Source organism: Fusarium mangiferae (genome assembly GCF_900044065.1).
Source record: "Fusarium mangiferae strain MRC7560 genome assembly, contig: FMAN_scaffold006, whole genome shotgun sequence".
Classification (NCBI taxonomy): domain Eukaryota; kingdom Fungi; phylum Ascomycota; class Sordariomycetes; order Hypocreales; family Nectriaceae; genus Fusarium; species Fusarium mangiferae.
This window is the reverse complement of record NW_024573926.1, coordinates 2,252,750-2,271,201: the sequence shown is the minus strand read 5'-3', so window position 1 is coordinate 2,271,201 and position 18,452 is coordinate 2,252,750. Positions and strand designations below refer to the sequence as shown.

General features: G+C 50.0%; 6 protein-coding genes across 6 annotated transcripts; all 6 read right to left on the bottom strand.

Annotated features, from left to right (window-relative positions):
* Window positions 1–413: 413 nt before the first annotated feature.
* Window positions 414–3,285, bottom strand: FMAN_03510 (uncharacterized protein; the record flags this gene model as incomplete). Its single annotated transcript, XM_041832337.1, has 7 exons — window positions 414–462; window positions 507–997; window positions 1,044–2,346; window positions 2,394–2,613; window positions 2,666–2,924; window positions 2,976–3,101; window positions 3,148–3,285. 7 exons carry the CDS (start codon window positions 3,283–3,285, stop codon window positions 414–416), a joined length of 2,586 nt encoding a protein of 861 aa, XP_041682811.1.
* Window positions 3,286–5,752: 2,467 nt separating this feature from the next.
* On the bottom strand, window positions 5,753–6,559 carry FMAN_03509 (uncharacterized protein; the record flags this gene model as incomplete). Its single annotated transcript, XM_041832336.1, has 3 exons — window positions 5,753–5,834; window positions 5,880–6,401; window positions 6,450–6,559. The coding sequence occupies 3 exons, from the start codon at window positions 6,557–6,559 to the stop codon at window positions 5,753–5,755; spliced, it is 714 nt and encodes a 237-aa protein (XP_041682810.1).
* Window positions 6,560–7,689: 1,130 nt separating this feature from the next.
* FMAN_16129 (uncharacterized protein) lies at window positions 7,690–8,558 on the bottom strand (the record flags this gene model as incomplete). Its single annotated transcript, XM_041832335.1, has 4 exons — window positions 7,690–7,869; window positions 7,926–8,054; window positions 8,116–8,157; window positions 8,208–8,558. 4 exons carry the CDS (start codon window positions 8,556–8,558, stop codon window positions 7,690–7,692), a joined length of 702 nt encoding a protein of 233 aa, XP_041682809.1.
* A 578-nt stretch (window positions 8,559–9,136) lies between these two features.
* FMAN_03508 (uncharacterized protein) lies at window positions 9,137–11,039 on the bottom strand (the record flags this gene model as incomplete). The annotated part of the gene is made up of 3 exons (XM_041832334.1): window positions 9,137–9,257; window positions 9,308–10,899; window positions 10,950–11,039. The coding sequence occupies 3 exons, from the start codon at window positions 11,037–11,039 to the stop codon at window positions 9,137–9,139; spliced, it is 1,803 nt and encodes a 600-aa protein (XP_041682808.1).
* Window positions 11,040–12,949: 1,910 nt separating this feature from the next.
* Window positions 12,950–13,451, bottom strand: FMAN_03507 (putative cyclin-dependent kinases regulatory subunit CKS1; the record flags this gene model as incomplete). The annotated part of the gene is made up of 3 exons (XM_041832333.1): window positions 12,950–12,980; window positions 13,051–13,109; window positions 13,197–13,451. The coding sequence occupies 3 exons, from the start codon at window positions 13,449–13,451 to the stop codon at window positions 12,950–12,952; spliced, it is 345 nt and encodes a 114-aa protein (XP_041682807.1).
* Window positions 13,452–15,409: 1,958 nt separating this feature from the next.
* Window positions 15,410–16,450, bottom strand: FMAN_03506 (uncharacterized protein; the record flags this gene model as incomplete). The annotated part of the gene is made up of 2 exons (XM_041832332.1): window positions 15,410–16,086; window positions 16,141–16,450. The coding sequence occupies 2 exons, from the start codon at window positions 16,448–16,450 to the stop codon at window positions 15,410–15,412; spliced, it is 987 nt and encodes a 328-aa protein (XP_041682806.1).
* Window positions 16,451–18,452: the final 2,002 nt, after the last annotated feature.

Genomic DNA, 18,452 nt, shown 5'->3' with positions numbered 1-18,452 from the left:
TTGATACATGAGGTATGTCCATTTTATCATCTGCGGACGAAGTCTTGTCCTAACATGTATGCAAGAACAGAATGAGAATAACACTGGGACACGACCCTTGGCCTTGGACTTGTCAAGGGATTCAATGGCGTCTTTGACGAAAGCCAGCACTTCATGAACTCATGCTTGACGTGACATGCAAATACAACTGTTTAAATGGTCGTTGTGACTTGGTAGGATACTCACGGACAGTTATCTGATGTGAGCTCAGGGACGTTTCACACTTGGACGAAAGAAGCTTCATAAGTACGCGATGATGACTTAACATTCTGCACACGGTATCTCGATGCGCCTAGACTGGAAGAACTGCTGATACTATCTTGATTTTCTTCCATCGTCGAATTCCTTACGAACTATCTTCTCCTGAGTTTGCTTCAAAACACCCAAGTAAATGACTCCTTCACATTGAACCTCGTCGATTGTCTACACGATTAGCGGTCATCCTCACCCAGGCAGAGGGAACTTACCTGATATCCGTACTCGATGCGCCGATCAGCACTTTGAAAGCGCCGTCCTCTGCAATCCAACCGGGAACAGTCTCGTCATAGTACCCAACAGCGTACTTATCCAACTTGATGGTAATATGCCTCGTCTCTTCCGCTTCAAGAAACACCTTCTCAAACGCCACAAGTTCCTTTTCAGGTCGTGGCAGGCGACTCTTTTCATCGTGGACGTAGAGCTGCACGATTTCTGCACCGGCGCGAGTTCCAATGTTGGAGACGGCGAGGGTGATCTTGATTTCGCCATCGGGAGTGAGGGTCTTTGTTGAGATCTCGGGACGTCCGTATTCGAAGGTTGTGTAGGAGAGGCCATGGCCGAAGGGGAAGAGAGGCTCGATCTTGGCGTGGTCGTAGTGTCGGTAGCCAATGTAGAGACCTTCGCCGTACAGTACTTTGTGGTTCTCGCCGGGCCAGGTGTGCCATGCTGGGGTGTGCTCGATTCGCTTGGGGAACGTACTCTGCTTGGTGTCAGCGTGGAATACACGACGGGCGAAGATCACTTACTGGGAGCTTGCCACTTGGGTTCTCAATACCGAAGAGGACATCCGCCAGAGCATTGCCAGCTTCTTGTCCTTGGTACCAGCCTTGAAGAATTACAGGCACTCGATCGACCCATGGCATATGCACCGGGCTGCCGGATTGGTTGACGACAACGGTCTTGGGGTTAGCTTTGACAACAGCTTCGATAAGCCTGTCCTGATTTCCATCGGCGGGAAGATCCATTGTTTGCCGATCATAACCCTCCGACTCCCACTCCGCATCGACTCCAACAATAACAACAGCGACATCTGCGTCGCGAGCCGTCTGGACCGCTTGCTGGATATAATCCACCTGATCTTGTTCCTTATATCCGATACGACAGCCGCCGTATTTGTGCGTGATGCCGAACTGCTTCTGTTTCGAAATGGGACGAAGTTCATTCGTCATCTCCACACGTAGCTCAACAGCTTTGTCGGCTTCCATGTCGACATCAACAAGGTAGTCAATCGACCCATCGAACATCGCCTCGCCTTCTTCGGTCCAATCCCACAGATCGAGAACCAGCTTGTCATTGATGAAGAGCTTTCCGGGACCAACACTCATGAAGCTGATGGTGTGTTTACCTGTTGTCCTCGGCATGAGGAACGTCGTTGCCACGGCAGACCATTCGGGACCGACTTCACTCAGGGGCGCAGAGTCCCATAGGAAGAGATCTGTGTTTGTTCGGCGCTGCTTCACCACTGGGTTGCCCTCGAACTTATCACCCGCATACCAGTCGATGTGAACGCCTGGTTTGCCTGACTGTTCGGTGCAGTACTCAGATGCGACGGGGAGCCACTTGTGGATATGACAACCTTGGGCGAACGAGACTTTCTGCTTGGATACCTTTCGGATGCTGTCAAGCGGAATGGTATTGTAGTACGGGTTCAAACTTGCACTTCCACCACCGCCTGCAATATGTCGATTGGCGTTCGGTCCAATTACAGCGACCTTGGTAGATTTAGGACACAGAGGGAGGATGCCACCGTCGTTCTTGAGAAGTGTGAGACCTTCGTGGCCCGCAGTTCGGATAAGTTCCCTCGTCTCCTCGTGGTCATCTTCCCGTTCAGGCGCCTCAGGTGACATATCACCTCCCTTGAGTCGTTCCACCAACGTGAGTACGTTCTCAGCTGCTTGGTTAATATCCTCAATCGAAATGCGACCCTCATTGACGGCTGTGACGAGCTTGTCCAGGCGCCATTTTGAGGAGTAGGGAAACTCGATATCACATCCTGCTTCTACGGATTCGATTGATGAGTTGATGCCTCCCCAGTCGGAAACTACTGTTCTGCGACAAGTCAGTGTTATTCCATGACATATGATGATTTTCATTACCCCTCGTATCCCCACTCTCCTCGGAGGATGTCTTTCAGTGTGTGCTTGTTCAGATCAGCGTGGACGCCGTTGATGAGGTTGTACGAAGTCATGACAGCCCAGGGGTTAGCCTCTCGAACGGCAATCTCAAACGGTTTCAGGTAGATCTCCCGAAGGGGACGCTCAGTGATGAGCGAGTCTATCGTCAGCCTGTTGGTCTCTTGCTCATTTCCCACGAAGTCTATCGCCATGTCAGCGCATTCCTACCAATTAGTGTCATTGATGGTGTTTACGCTTGATGGTCGCTGCAACGCCTCTGTCTTGAAGACCCTTGATGTACTGCGCTGCCAATTTTCCAGTGAGAAGGGGGTCTTCGGAGAAAGACTCAAAGTTACGACCGCCGAGAGGATGGCGATGCATGCAGACTGTTGGGGCGAGAAGCATTTCTGCTGATCGAGCTCGAACTTCGAGGGCTAGATGCTGCCCGACTTGGTAGAGAAGATCTTTGTTCCATGTTGCTGCGAGTGAGATACCGCAAGGGAACAATGCAGCCTACACTCTCAGTTTCAATTATCCTTGTGATTTCGGGGCAATATCACCAACCTTGGTGCCGCCGACAAAGATACCACCGCGAGCGCCATTGGGACCATCGGTTGTCTTGATTGAAGGGATGCCCTTCTCAGGAATAGCTTTCGTTCTCCAAAAGTCGGCGGCTGTGAGGAGTGAGACCTAGAAGGGTTAGTGTATGACCACTCAAAGAACCAACAACTCATGCCTTTTCCACCAGCGTCAGCCTTGCCAGCTTCTCTCTTGCTGCAGAGCGAGTATCTCTCAGATGCTGAATCTTTTGCTGGGGACTACATGGAGGAGAGTACTCCGTATCAGGAGTAGAAGGGGTATTTGAGTCGTTCATTGTACTACTGCAAATGTCAAAACCGTCCTGTATTGTGTTGCTTGCTACGCCGTGCTTCACGGCTGATATACAAAGTGGAACAAAGACAGCACAGGCAAGTTGAACCGAGGTACGAAAAGAAGAGTGTGTATCAACGAGAACCCAGAATGTGATAGCAGCCTCCCTTATACCATCCCATCTGCAAGCAACGTACGCGAGCGGCACATAAGGTCATCTGCAGCCAAGTAACATGAGGCAAACGGGATAAGCAAAAAAAGAAAAAGCACAATCGGTTCACTTAAGCTCGCGATCGCAGGGAACAAGGGTTCAATGTGCATCCGTCGAGATAGGCATCCGCTCACTAATAAGCAGTAACTCAGCAGAGATAGCCCCGCAGCAGGGTTGACCTCTGTGTATTTAGACGGACCGGCTGAACAGGCCGGTGAAATAACCCCAATAGGGAACTTTGGTATTTCTGGTTTCAGAGATGAGAAAGACGGATGCCGGTACATGCGGACCGTGAGAGCGGCAGACGACACCGGCGCTTCCGGGGAGAAGAGAGAGAGATAAGAAGGAGAGAGAGAACACGTGGTGCGATGAATAATATATTAGAAGTGGATAGTTCACATGTTTTATGCAAGTGATATGATGTTGTGAATCGTCTTATCTTTATGATCTCAGCTGAGAGGGACGTCTCCTCCTTACGATTCTCATGTATGATGATGGGCTTAACTCAGAGAAGCGAACCCGACAGCCTGGGACATAAGCAGCTGTGGACGAATCGGGAAATACGGGTCTGCGGGCCGTTATTCCCAACGTCGGTCGGAGCGCACCGCCGGGGAACTCGGAAAGCCAGCTAAGTCCTTCCGTTACGGTATTAAAGAGAAGAAACCATGGCATTTACGTATGTAATAGAAGCCAAATGTGTCTCTTTCGTTGCAGTTGCCGTATGTGGAAGTTTCGGCACTTGGGGAGGTTATCGGGCCTTGGCTTAAAAGAGGATGCTGCTGATGATGGGGTTTAGGGAGATAGATTCCGGGCTGCTGAATTGGGGTATTTTGGTACGAGAGCCGGTTTGAGTGCCGATGCAGGTGGAAGCAGATCATTGAGTTAAGATTGTTAGTGGCGTAGTTTGTTTGTTGACGTTGAAGGTGTTGGAATGTCAACGTACCATACGGAGGTGAGCTAGCTCCTACAGTCAACAACAATTGCCAACATATCGATGTATTGTCTATTAGTGATATTGGATGTTTCATTATAATGTTTGCTCTCATGTTTACGTCCCAATTGAGTAATGTTTCAGATATTCCGGCTCATCTAATGGATCCCCCATGCTCCGTGTGTCCTCCGGCTAAGAGGGGCCGGCTCGGCGCCCAAGGCTATCGGAAGCATCCGCTTACACGCGCCGACATCCGCACGTGCTGGACAACAATTGACACTCGCAAACTAAACCAAACCAATCTCACAACATCAAAGAAACCCTCAATCCCATATACAAGATTAGTCCTATATCCGCGCATATCACAGCATGCTTCGCTCAAGGTCAAACTCAGCATACTCCCTGCAAGACCTATCTCATCGTCCCCCATCCAATCGCCCTTCTCAGACGTCGGATGGAAACAGCTCAGATACAAGGCCCCGAAACAGCAACACCTCCGCGCGTGGAGATGTCCCCGCTGCGCCGCAGAAGGAGGAGGAGGAGGAGCAGAAGAGGTCGAGGCTGGGGAGGTTCTGGCGCGAGTATGTGAGCTGCGAGGTTGACTTTTCGGCGTCGAGGGATCATCTAGGTATGTGCACCGAAGGGAACTGGAACGAGATTGGAGGAAGATCTTTGACGGGCATGAGGGAAGGGGTCTTGTGATGTGGGCTTGAGAGATGGGAATGCATACAGGGTGTGGTTCGGTTCGTGGGGTGGGCTTCTGATATGCACTGACGCGATATAGCTGAGAGTTACTGACGTGGGGTTATAGCCAACGAGAGAACGTTTCTGGGTTATCTTCGTACATCAGTCGCCATGTCAATGGTTGGAACGGTGGTTGCGCAGCTTTTTTCTCTGCAGCATGAGGGTCAACATCAGGCATTTGGATACTTCGCTACGGGGAAGCCGTTGGCCATGACTTGCTATTCCTTCTCGATCGGGACGATACTTCTCGGTGCGGTGCGGACTTGGAGACATCAACGGACCATGATGAGTGGCAAGGCGTTGGTCGGAGGGTTTGAGCTTCACCTTTTGGGGATATGCAGCATTTTGGTATGTATCACTGAGGGGTTGGTGATGTGTGACTAACGTGTTTAGCTTCTTCTGGTCTTCTTTTCTTTTCTTCTTGCTATTGATGTTGTTAAGGATAAGGAACCTGTACCTACTGCAACTCCTTAGTTGACGCAGTGCACAGAAGAAGCTTGAGAAAACAATGCATTCAGAAACTGCTCACATTAAAGTCTAGGTATACACAAACAAGCCTGCAGGTCAGTCCATTCCACCAACTCATCATACACTCTTGCTCTTGGTTATCCTGTTCTTGAGGCTTCGCTTCTTGAGGCCCTTATGAACGCGAGCCCTTTCCTTACGCCTATAGAGTGTCAGCCTAATACTAATGGAACAATAGGGCACATACCCGGATCGCTTGGCAGAGTTTCGATACTCGATCAAAGCTTCTTTGTACTCTGTGTTGTCACTGGCCATCTGCGAGGCATCCGACAGAAGAAGGTCAGACATAGTCTTTGAGTCGACGGTTATCTTGTCTTCCACTTCGACGTCTGGGTCTGTCGTTTTGGGTTGAAGATCTGTCGCCTTGGGGAGCTGTGTAGGCTGAAGCACAGGAGTGCTTGGCACCTTTGGTTCAAGTGTTTGCGGGGCATTGGCGACATCCCAGCTTGAGGCTTCCGGTGACAGAGATATGCTCTCAGGTTCAGATGTCTGTCTACCCTGGGACAGGATCGCATCGAGCCTTATCAGCCTAGCTTCGAGACTTTCGCCGCACCGAAGATAGACATCTATTGGTGTCTCGACGAACGATGACGAGGTGGGACTGGGCATCGGAAGGGTACATCCATGTCCCGTGTTGGGATCATGGCGGTCTTCGATCTTTTGACTCTCGATAGGAGCGAGGGTGTTCCTTGAAGGCTCAGGATTGTCCCTGCTCACAACGATTAGTCCTCATCGGCAAACAAAGCTACCAACATACCGCGTATAAGCACTCTCCTCAAGAGAAATACTGCTATCCCGTCTCGCCACACTACTGACTCTCTCAGTCGACTCACAAGAGCCACCAACACCAGACAAGAGATGATGCATGGTAACTGACACAACAAAGTATGAAAACCCGTTTGCAAAGGACGCATATCCTGGGGGGCCAGCTAGCTAGTTATAAGGGCCTTCCAATAACAGCCAAGCACAAAAAAAGGCTCCTCCCGTTACCGACAGAAAGGAACCAGACCCGGACAGCTGGGACTCGAAGTGCCAGGTCCCAACAGGATGGGACCCGTCCCATGCACCGGAATCACATCCGCGACCGGGGGAGACGAGCGAACCCGCGAGGTTGGTTCACAGGGGGTGGCCCTCAACACTACTGTACTGTACAGCAGATGAGGAGGAGGCTTGAAACTCCAAATTCTTTGGCTGACGATCATCTATCTATTCTTGGACAATCTGGTCTCTGAAGCCGAAGATACTCGGAAAATGTGAAGCGGTGAGACGGAGGAATTGACCGTGTTGAGCAGCTTGAATAGCAAAAACCAGCATCTTTCGTGAGAGTGAGAGATTTGGGGGCCGAGTTCATGTTCATGTATGCTGCCACCTTCCTCGTACAGCCTGCAGAACCGACCTGTCGGTAAAAGGGGGTTCGTCTTGGGTACCGCCAGCCTGGTAGGGCGCAACCACACCAATTGCGAGGATTATGTGACGTTATTGGTTGTGTGTGTGTGTGTGCTGCTGGGTTGGCTAACACCGCTGTTTCAGCATTACATGCATGTGGAGAAAGGGAGTGAGTGTCTGTGTGCAAAAGGACCTTGAAATAACAAAATTTAATTACGTATACTTGCTTTTTCGGAACGTTGGAGTCAGGTTTTGGTAGGATGCAGTTATTTATGATTCGTGTTGAGGGGGAGGTTGTGTGATTGACGTGCAGCAGTATGTCTTGGTCTTGGGCTTGGCTCATGGTTTGTTTCGATATGATGATACAATCCACAATGAACAGACTCCCTACTTATGCTTATTCTTTGACAGCAAACTCATTCAATTGGCCTCAATCGTCCATTTCGACATATTCTTGAACGTTAATCTCTCTTCTCTCTCTCTGTGACTTCACTGCCCGTCCCTTGCACCCCAGCTGCATCATCCCTGCTCCTCGGTTGGGGGCCTCAAAGTTAATCAACCATCCCCCAGTTCGCAGCTCCCAGCCGCCCTGAACCAGCTGAAGCCACTACTCACCACTCCTCAATCTCAGAAGAGTCCAAACCCTTAGACCTACAGTACTCATCAATGCCCGCATACCGCTCGGCAGTCATCTTAAGATGCCATAGTATATCTTCAACTAGTGGTAGTGGCAAAGACGGAGACCCTACTTCTTCATTCACACATCTCTGGCTGAAGTTGTAGTCATACACCTGCCAAATCCCGTTCAGTCACGATGAGGAAGCTGGGGGGAGAAGTCGATACGTACTGTGAACATCAATCTGAGATCCCGTATATTTTCTGCCAGTCTCCCTTTGTCCTCTTTACCGAGGGCGTCTGAACACGCGAGCGTCGGAGCATCAAGAGTAATCATTGCTTTCTCGCACTTTTCAGCAATCTAACGCCATATCAGTCAGTATCTACCACTCCCTATCTCCAGCAGTCACGATTCTTCTCACCTTCGGAAAATAATGCAGTAGATCAAAACATGAATCCCTAGACTGCAATTCTCACTCAGCAACCCTTCTCCAAACCCGCGCAATCATCTTACATAAGGACCCTCCAGCGTAAGAATCCCATGTGCCGCTCTCGCCGTGGCCGCTTGCACGCTCAACATTCTGAGATTAAGTTGTTCCTCGTCCTGAGCCTTTGGCCGCGTCGTCTCAAACATGAAATCTTCAAGTGATTCGGTGACGCTTCGGTGGACTGCGATCCATTCCTCTCTCGCTTTCTTTTCTTTCTTCGATGGCGCTTTCCAACCTGGGGGAGGCCTGATATATTTGTCGGTACCTATATGTTTCATGTCATCCCCAGGTAAGCCGGGAGGCCAGGTCTCGGGTTTGCGCCTGCATGCGATTGGTGCGACGAGGCTGAGGATGGGCAGAGAGTGGGCGAGCTTCATGGTGAGGAGAGTGTGGCTGGACCTGAAAGCTATCTTGATGTTGGAGGATGGGACATGACTGGACTTTGTAGCCGGCAAGACTGGCTTCTGGGACTCGCACCCAATGCCTGTTGCCGAAATAATGGCACTTGAGAAGTGATATGTTGATTCATCGCCTATCTCATTGACGCCTCAAGCACTTCGTTCGTGGAGGGCCTCCCGTCACTCATGGTATAAAATGCCTGATAGACTTCAGCCTTCGGCCAAAAGCAACGCCACGGACGACATCTCCAGCGGAGTGACGGGTCATGAAGGCTAAAAAGTCAATTCAGCCGCTGTCATCGAGACAGGCCAAGGATGAATGCGCTCTTGGTCTTCCTTTGACTGAAGGTCTCCAAAGCAAAGAACAAGACAGCATGTATATACAGTCACTCAAAGTCAATCACATCCAATGTATGAACACAATCTCTTCGCTATTTGAAGCTAAACCATGATCAACGCCAACCGAAATGCCCTAAGCAAAGCAACCGCTAAAATATGCCCATGAATGCAATCTGATTTTATATATGCAAGAAAACAGCCGCTAATACAGTAACATCTCATAGCTCGTCCCGAGGCACGTTAAGGTTAGGCAGTCGCATCGACCACCATCTGGGGCCGACAGGAAGGCCGACCCAAACTCTGTAAAGACGCGAGACTTCCGATGTAAAAACACGCCACCTGTTGCTGTTAGATCTTGTATACATGACTGCGGGAGAGAGGTATCTTACAATGCCTTGGGCGTGCGCATCCATCCCTTAAGAATGATCTTGATAGCAGCCTGGAATTGAGCAAACTCGAATGCAATGTGAGCCATCGTGCTGTCATCCTTGGGACCCCTCTGTCGCAGCTCGATAAACTCCCTAACAGCGTCGTCCATTTGGGGGTTCTCCTCAGCCTCCTTCTCAAACTTCTTGTTAAGCTTTTCGTTCTTATTGAGATCCTCAAGACCCTCCTGCTCCTTCTCCGCAAAGGCCCTCTCCTCCATCATCTGCTGGAATTGTCCAATGTTGTAGAGAGAGCTGCTGATACGAGCGTAGGTGTTGAAGAGAGCGACCAGCTCGGTGCGCTGGAGGTAGGGAACGTCGTCGCTGTTGTTATCGAGCTCGAAAAGAATCTTCAGAGCGGTGCCGTAACCTGCGGTTTGGAGCTTGCCCCAGAGACGGCACTTGTCGCAGCCAACACAGTCCATGAGACGGCTGACGTTACGGAAACGGTTGCGGAAGTCCTCCTTCAGAGATGGTCCTTCACCGTTGACAAACATCAGGCTCTCGTCGAATATTTGAGGGACACTGGCAGCTTTCTCGGTGACCTCAAGGACCTTGGCGCGAGTGGCAGTATCCTCAGAAGCGTCTCCCATACAGAACTTGTAATCCTTCTTCTGGAGATAAGGTCCAACCTTGGCGATAGCACGGGTCATGAGCGCATAGTTGAAGTAGACGTTTCCAATGCGATCGGGGAATTTATGCAGACGGTGTTCGTAGCAGGACAGGTTAGGGCTCCACTCGCCAGTAGTCTGGTTCAGGAAGTTCCAGCAGAGATGAGTGCTGATACTGGCATGCATACCTGACATGACACGGTAGAATACACGCTTCTCAAGACACTCGTCGTCAACCTCGAAGCCGGTGTTTGCGACAAAAGGAGTGTTGGGGTTCTCCTGACGGCGCTCCTCAAGCTGAGCCTGGCGACCTGCTGCATCAAGGATCTGCTTGAAATCTTGGGCAGCAGGACCGCGGTTCCATCCAGACTGGCCGAGATCGGCAGACTTGGGGAAAGAGCTCTTCTGGAAACAATTCTCTCTGTAAACGGCGTCCCAGACCTGCTTGGCTCCATCGCCTGCATATCCAGTGAATCGCTCCGGGTTTCGAACCAAGCTCACGTAGTCGCCCTTTGAGCTCGCGCTCTCGTCCTCAGGAACACAGTAATCTCGCTCGTCGCACTCATCATCGTACTCAAAAACACAGCTCTCGCCGACATTCTCTCCAAGGCTACCTCCAAGAGGTCGCTGAGGATGTTGGCGCTGTGCCTTTTTCCCCGGATGTTTAGCACGAGGACCCTCGAGTTTACCGAGAGCGTGCGCACGCCAGATCTCCGGGATATCCTCCTCGTTGTCCAGCGTCTCGACCGCGCATCCAATGTTTCCGCACATGCCATTTTCGTCGTTCCAGAAGGGACATTTCTTGTGAAAGAGGTTCACTCGGTAGTGCGAGAAGAAGTCGGTGTTGTGGGTGAGGTCGTCGACGGCGGGTTTGGTCAGGGAGTTGAGTTTATCGAGAGTCGCATACGAAGCGCAGGCATCGCCAACGATTGACTTGGGCGAGATCTAGAAACGGGTTAACGATGGCTGCAGTGGCGCGGGTAGCGATAGCGTACATGGCATTCATCACTAGAGCTCTCGCAAGAACCAGGTGCAGCCCAGAGGGCAAACACAGAAAGATAGAATAGTCTGCTCGCAGACTTCATTGTCGCTGAAGAAGCTCAAGCGACGAGCCGGCGTAGGTGTCAGATTGTGTGTAACGAAAGATAAAGTATGACAAAGCCCTTGATGCTACAATCGCCAACGAGTGAAAGGCGACAGTAAGAGATTAATATGATGTAAAAAGAAGAAAGAAAGAAAGTCCCGTCTTCAAAGCTGTCGTCGTTGTGATGTAAAGAAGAAGCGACGTATGAAAGTAAGCCAGCGGCAGGTAAAGTAGACTAAAGTGGGTTGACGGCTTCGGCGGGCAGCGATGGACACTTTTCCTAAAGAGGAATGGACGCAATTGAGTCGAACGGTACCTGTAATTCAATGGAACAAGCGACGTTGCAAGTAAACTCAGACAAAGAATGAATTCATGGGCCGAGAAATATTGGATTACTTGAGGCGGAGAATTTATAAATAACTTGCTCGTGTGCTACGTACGGACTCAGTGAAAGATGACACGCTGGCTGTTGATGTAGGTACCAGCCTGTATGCAGAAATGCTCCGACTTCCGTGAGGCGAAGTAGAACTGATCTAGAACTCTACCGAATTGACTCTTCTCACAGAACATCTTATTCATTTTTACAAGCTCAAATAGATTCCACAAACCTCTGTATTTACAACTAATCAAGGAGAATTACTCTGAACATTAGCATGAATTGAAACAGTCGCGCAACATCAACAAAGGCGCAAGACTCTCCCTTGGACTTCAATTGCAGGTATGCATAATCTTAGTGTAACGGTGTAAGTGAAATCTGTCCAAAACCACCAATTACCAAGCATGTCGCCGATCTGAGCTGATTTGAAAGCATCCTAGCGGATTTAGGATAGCCTTCGGTCCAAAAACATCAGACGATCTACTGGGCGGTGGCTTCTGGATCAGCTCACCTCACGCAAGACCATCGTATTCCAGTGAATATTTCCAAATAGCCATAATTCGTGAGCCGTTCAACATTCCCCATCCAACCAAGACACTCATATGACATCCTCCCTTTATTTTTATTTTTTACCCACTCGCTGTTTCACAATTGTGGCGCATTCACATCCATGGCTCTGGAAAACTAGCTATGATTCACGGATCAATGACCGAAACGCCACAAACTCGACAATGAGGCCATCACCCACGCACCTTCGCAAGTATGTACTGTAAATCGATCATTTTGTTCACCTATTATTATGCGATGCTGTATCATCCGTCTCCATGTACTTCTGCACCTAGCCTCCATCACAAAGCCCATTTTTTGTCCCATCATGCGCTTGTAGAAGGGGTATCACCGAGCAAATCCTTCTTCTTCCCCTCCAGCAGAAAAAGTGTAGCCCCAAATCAGAGACATTCAACAAATAAAACACGTTTAGAAACAACAACCAGCAAACCACTCGTCGAAGTGCCCAGCCAAGCCCAAACACCGACGCGCGACGCGTTTCCGGATCGTTCCCAGATCCAACTCCGTATTATAGCGTTCCCCCCACGTCTTTGGTCGTTAGGGTATGGCGGATCCAATTCTCGACTCCCATCATCCGTAGCCCATCCACTCTGTCATGCAAATTCCCCCATTGCCCTGCCGCTCGGACAACAACTCAGTGTCTATGCGTCATACACAGACTTCGGAACCAGGAGACCGGTAATTCGCCTCCCTTTACATCTCGACAGGGTATCGCATATCATAGCATAGGTATAACAAGCCCACGGGCCTGCTACCGACTGGATGAACGGGAACGTTGCGAATTTGATGAACCAATAAGTCTCTTTTTGCTTCTCTCTCTTTATATCTCAACGTGAACGTGCAAACCGTAAAATCGTGAGCCGACGTGGAAACCTCCGTCTAAGCTTGAGTATGGCACCGACAAAAGGGTGCTGTGCAGTAAATATGTATGGTACATTGGGGGAAATCTGAGTCGTGCGTCTAGCCGATTACTGGGGGGGTTGGAAGTTGAGCGGTCGCCTAAGTTCACGTTAGCCATCGAGAGACATCCAAGGTAAATCCCGGCATTGGCATTGCCATGACAACATACTTGAACAGGAGGATGTGCGGTTCTGGCTCGTGGACCTCGTAGTGTTCCCATCCTAGACTCTTCACGGTTGTTAGTCCTGATTGTTTGCAATCTCGTCACCCCCGCCAACGATGGAGGCACGTGTTGGCAAGGGCGTGAAGTCGTACCTGAGTAATGCCAAGAGCTCGCCATTCCTCCTCCCACAAGAGCTTGAGAGTACCCTTGGAGGTATCGTGGTAGTCTTTAGGAATAGCCTTGAGCATGGCTTTGGGGAGCTGAACATGACGGTATTCATATTCGCTGTCCGAGTACCGTGCAGAGTAGTGGATTGAGTCGATGAACTCCTCCACGCGAGCGCGCTCCGAGTCTGACAGAGGTCGAGGCGTCTTATTTCGGCGAGCGGTATCGATGTCGAAAGGCATTTTGGCGATTGTGTTGTTGGTTGATGAGGGGGAGAGAGAGAGCTCGAGGGTGCGGGGAGGGTCACAAGAGCTTCGGCCGATCGATTGGTGAAGTGCGGGTCAAAAAACAGAGATCCGCGATTTTCCCCAGTGTCTTGCGAGGTGAATGCTGCGTCGACTGTGTTTGTTGAGGCTTGAACGAGACGGAGTGAATCTGGACTTCTGCGAAATGTTTTGAGAACGGATGTCACGCGAGATCGGCGGGAAGGTAGAATCTTGCAGCGCGAGGCTGGGTTTCTCGGAGGCGGTCAAAGATCTTCCGGGGTAGAAACTTGGATGGAGACGGGGAGGGTCCTCTTATAGAAACCCGGTTTGGGGGGAAGCCTTGGAGGAAAACAGAACGAAGCCGCGCTTTAGAAGCACGAGAAAGTTTTGGTGAACGTGAAAAAAAGGGCCGATGAAGAAAATCAGAATTGACTCTTGCGATGAAAGGAGTCAATCGAGATGGAAGAGAATCAGTAAATCCTTGCGGGTAGAAGTGAAAGAGGAAGAAGGTGCAGATGGGAAAGAAAGTGAGGAGGAGAGGAGAGGAAATAAGGAAAGATTTTGGTGATGGTGTTGAGAGGGTGAACCTGAAATAGAAGGCAATAGATGGGGATAGCACCAACGGCGTTCACGCTCAGAGGCGGGAAGGAACCTTGCCTGCTTTGATTTGGCGGGTGGTTACTTCAGTGGCATTCAGTGGTCACTGAGTGGTGAAGAGGGGTGCATTGGGTTTGTGTGGCTTGAACAAAGTAAACAAACCATTTACCTCTCCCAAGCAACACCAAATAAATCCCCCTCCTTTTTGCTTCCCTTCACGAATGACGAACCCTCGAAATAGGCCTCAACCTCAAGCATGATGCCTATTCAGGCAATCAGTGGCTTCTGTCTAATCATGTTGTTTCTCCTAGCCCAAGCATAGCCTCCACAATGTCTCTCATGTCACTTCCCTTGATGGGATGTCGATCAACCAGTCATGGCTTTTGTTTACATCAACCCTCGTTCTCTCTTTACATACATCAAATCTACCCCTCCAATTCAAATGATCGACATCGTTTATTACTCAATCTCACTGACAAGGATTCGCCATCCAGGGGACCTAGCTACGACCGTTGAAGTTGGGGGCCGTGAAATTACACAAGCCCACGCGTTTCCGGGACTTTTCCCATTGCCGTTGCCCAGCCTTAATCACATGAATCTTAGAAGGGGCCCGTGCGTTAACTGCTCCTGATAGCCAATGCATCTTGTGAAGCTATTCAAACCCAATGGTGCAGTCTACAAGACACTAATGCAGATAGCCAAGATAATAGTGAAATAGTTTCAACTGTCATTTTTCCCTCTCCCTAATAAGCTGGAAAGTCATGAAACTCCCGCACGTGGCTCCAATACATGTCTCATTCTCATCCCTCGAGTCCTCTTCTGTCCAGTATTGAAGCTGGCACTCATATCATGCTGCAGCAATGGCCTCATCTCACATTCCATCATGCTCAGCTCGCGTATCCTCTTCTCAGCTCAAGACCCTCCCTTGCTTGCCCTTTTCAAAAGCCGAATGTCACGTCATGTCAATATGCACGATGTCACAATGTACTGCGACTTATCCGGACATCCGGTCTTGTTCTGTGTCGCTTGCTGAGAATCCGCAGACACCCGATTCGCATCTTGCTTTTTCTCGATTGGGCCAGTAGAACACCATGTCTTGATTCGATCCTCGGTAGCCTGGAGCAACCCGAAACTTCATGACCCCAATCTTCTAGAATGATAACCGAGTCCAAGCCATCCCGAGACAATCCGCCCGTTTCACCGGGGCATGCGATCCGGCATATTTTTTGTACCCATGACTCTGCCTGTTCTGACGTCGGGTTTCTGTTGGTTCTCTCGATATGAATAACGTATGACTTTTGTAAACTGCAATTGATGATGACATGGAACCAGCTATGTCATGATTTGAGAAAAGAAGGACGCTTCGAAGATTCTCCGCCCCGGCCAATCTCATACAGTCCAATGTGATTCACGGCATTTCCAATCTTGACCTTGATGCCAGCAACGCTAATCTCCCATTTCCTAATGTCATCAAACTTGGGTTGTCTAAACAATTGTAGGGTCTTGAGTGACATCTCATCTACTGGTAGGTGAAAGGTCCAGCCAATGGATATATGGAACGCATCTCCCACTGGCTCATTGGCTTTGCCTTGGTATAGCGGTGGCTGTCCGTAATATGTTGCAACCGTGTTACTCTTTGTCAACAGTGAAGTGAGCTCTGGGTTCAAAGGTTTGACTCCATCTTTACTGTCGGCAGGAGACTTCGGACCACTGGCGACACGAAGAATGAGAAACGTGCGATCAGAATCTGGTGATCTGTACCATGCGAGCCCTTGTGGTCGAACAACAAAGGGAGCGATACCACTGTTGTCGAGGGTTTCTGTAATCTTGTCCAAGAAATCGTCCTTATTCCCTGTAGTAAGGGATAGCGGCCGAGACAGACTGATGTGAAGGGGTAGAGGTGATCCCAGGTCGCTTGTCAGGAAGTTATGGAGCTTGATCTCACTTGACACTTCCTTCTCGATGTCAGCTATGAGGCTCGTCAATAAGCCATGCTGTTTTGTTGAGGGATGCCCTGAAGCAAGTCAGCTTTTCATGGATTGAAGTTGAGATGACATCAGAAACTCACACTCGATGTAAACATGACTGGGCCAGTTACCAACTACATGAGGAACTTGGCGCTTCCTCCCATGATGCAAGCTCGGATCATCCACGACACTCTGTCGAACAGTAGAGGCATACAGGTCATGAAAGGTGTCGGGCAACGGTGGCATAGACGAAGCGTCCGCATCTTTGCTCACGGAGCGAGCATCTCCATCTGTACTCCGGGAGGAGTGGGTCGCGATGCCGTCAACTCCCTTACGGCGCTTGACACGGTGGGATTCGGAACCGGAGCTCTCGTCGTCGGACTCTGAGGAGGAATAATCGACAAGGGCCATTGATTCAAACCCGATAGTCCGTGTCGGAGTTTTATGTACGTCATACAGACGTAATCTCTTGGTGTTTTCTTATCTCCAGATTGGGAGCGGATAATCGGCCTTTCGTGGGTTGTCTGAAATGCGTTTGGTCTTTTTACGCGGTAATATTATTCCCGGTCAGTGGGGCAAGGCGAACGGACGGGTGACGACGATGGGGTTCGATAGCGTCGTTCACCTTGACTTCAAGACCCGTTTCAACGGTGATGACACAGTATCTACGGTACTACGGAGTACTTTCTGGTTTAATTGTCTGCCGTGCCTGAGTCATTTTGGCAATGATGCAACGGGGAGATCCGATGTCCGGGATGCCGGGTACCTATCTAGATACATTTGCTGCTGATCCGCGTATCGATGTAGGGTAGGAATGGGACGTCATGGGTGATAAAATACGTCGGGTCTGGAGCCAAGCAAGCAGAGTTTCTTGGCCGAGATATCCAGACATCGGACGATCTAGTGAGGTGTCATTGAAAAAGGTACAAACCTTGAGGCTAAAAATATCAAGTTGAGGGTGTAGAGCAGATACAACTCTCCTGGTGTGCAATCGGTAGTTGGTCTGTTGAACTCGCCAGGATGAATTCACTGCCTATATAAGCTCTGCGATAAGAATGTCAAAGCTTCGACCCTTGATGCTGTTTATACTGTTTCGGACGATAAATATGGAGTTTCTATGGCCTGCATTTTAATTGAGATGTCGGCATTGAACTGATCAATGCAATGTTGCAAAAAGTTAGCGGTCTGTGATATCTTCCATTGTCGGACTGGGCTCGTCGTCCCCGCCGGCCTGATCGAGCGAGGAGAGGTGGCCTAGGCGTCAAGTTGGGGCCCGCCAGCTGTCATCCGTTACTTTTAGCCTTTGAAACACCAACGGGAAGCCATTCCATTGGAGAAGAGACCATTAATCACCTGTCGGGCTAAAAAGTCCCTACAAGCAGTAGCGAGCTCGTTAGGCGAAGACCCTTTTTAGACAAGGTTTGCATGCAGTGACCGAGATGCTGGTTACGGGGGTTTGATGCATCAGGTGACTGATCAAATGGCGAGGTTCCCTTGACTGTTTGGTTCGACAGCTGGCATTCCATCATTTCGTCTTCTTCATGCTATATACAGTACCTACGTCCACTCCACTGCTAAGCCTTTTAGTCTATCTTTGGCTTCTTGATGGGACGCGCGTTGAGGCTTCAAAACCTCGTGTAGCTGACGTCGTCTCAAACCATTACTTCCCGAGTGTGCCGCGATTGGGAGAGTAAAGTTGAGCAAGGCCGATCGACCGAGCCTTGTGTGAGAGACACTGATTGACATTTGACAATGACATTGACGTGCGGGACCGGATTGAGTGTGACTCGTCTGGGGTGCCTTTGGGCCCCTCCTCCATGATTTCTAGCTTCTGTACTGCCCAAGATGGAAACAGCAGATGAACGGCTCTACCTGGAAAAGTCCCTTATCCGTTTGAAGAGGCGTCAATAGCGTTGAGCCAGAAAGCGGATGGAGCGGCTGAAGTCTGCATGGCGTGGGCAAGTTCATGTCCAAGGTGCTATTTGGATCACGAGGGGAGACGGGAAGTGCCCCTCCCCGCTAAATGATGCGCTACGGTGCCCCCCCATGAGACTCTGAATGGGCGCATGATGGATTGGAGGGGACGAGACCGCTCGGAGATCTACAACCCTACCCTACCTTACCTCACTTTCTTTGCCTTGTACCTGCCGTACCTGTCCTGTACCTTACGTAGCTAAGAAAAAAAAAAAGAGCTTTTCTCTCCTTGGGTTCCATGTCTCGAAAGGATTAGGCTGTGCGTGCTGTGCCTTCTGTTGTTGATAAATGAGCTGCGTCTCCTCCCACCTTGTTTGTCCCGGTCCCTTGTCTCTTCTCTCCCAAACTCTGTCTCTTACACCGAAACACAATCAATCAGTCAATCACTTTGATACGTCGCATTTACTATCGGATCGATCCCGACAACAACCAAGCGAAT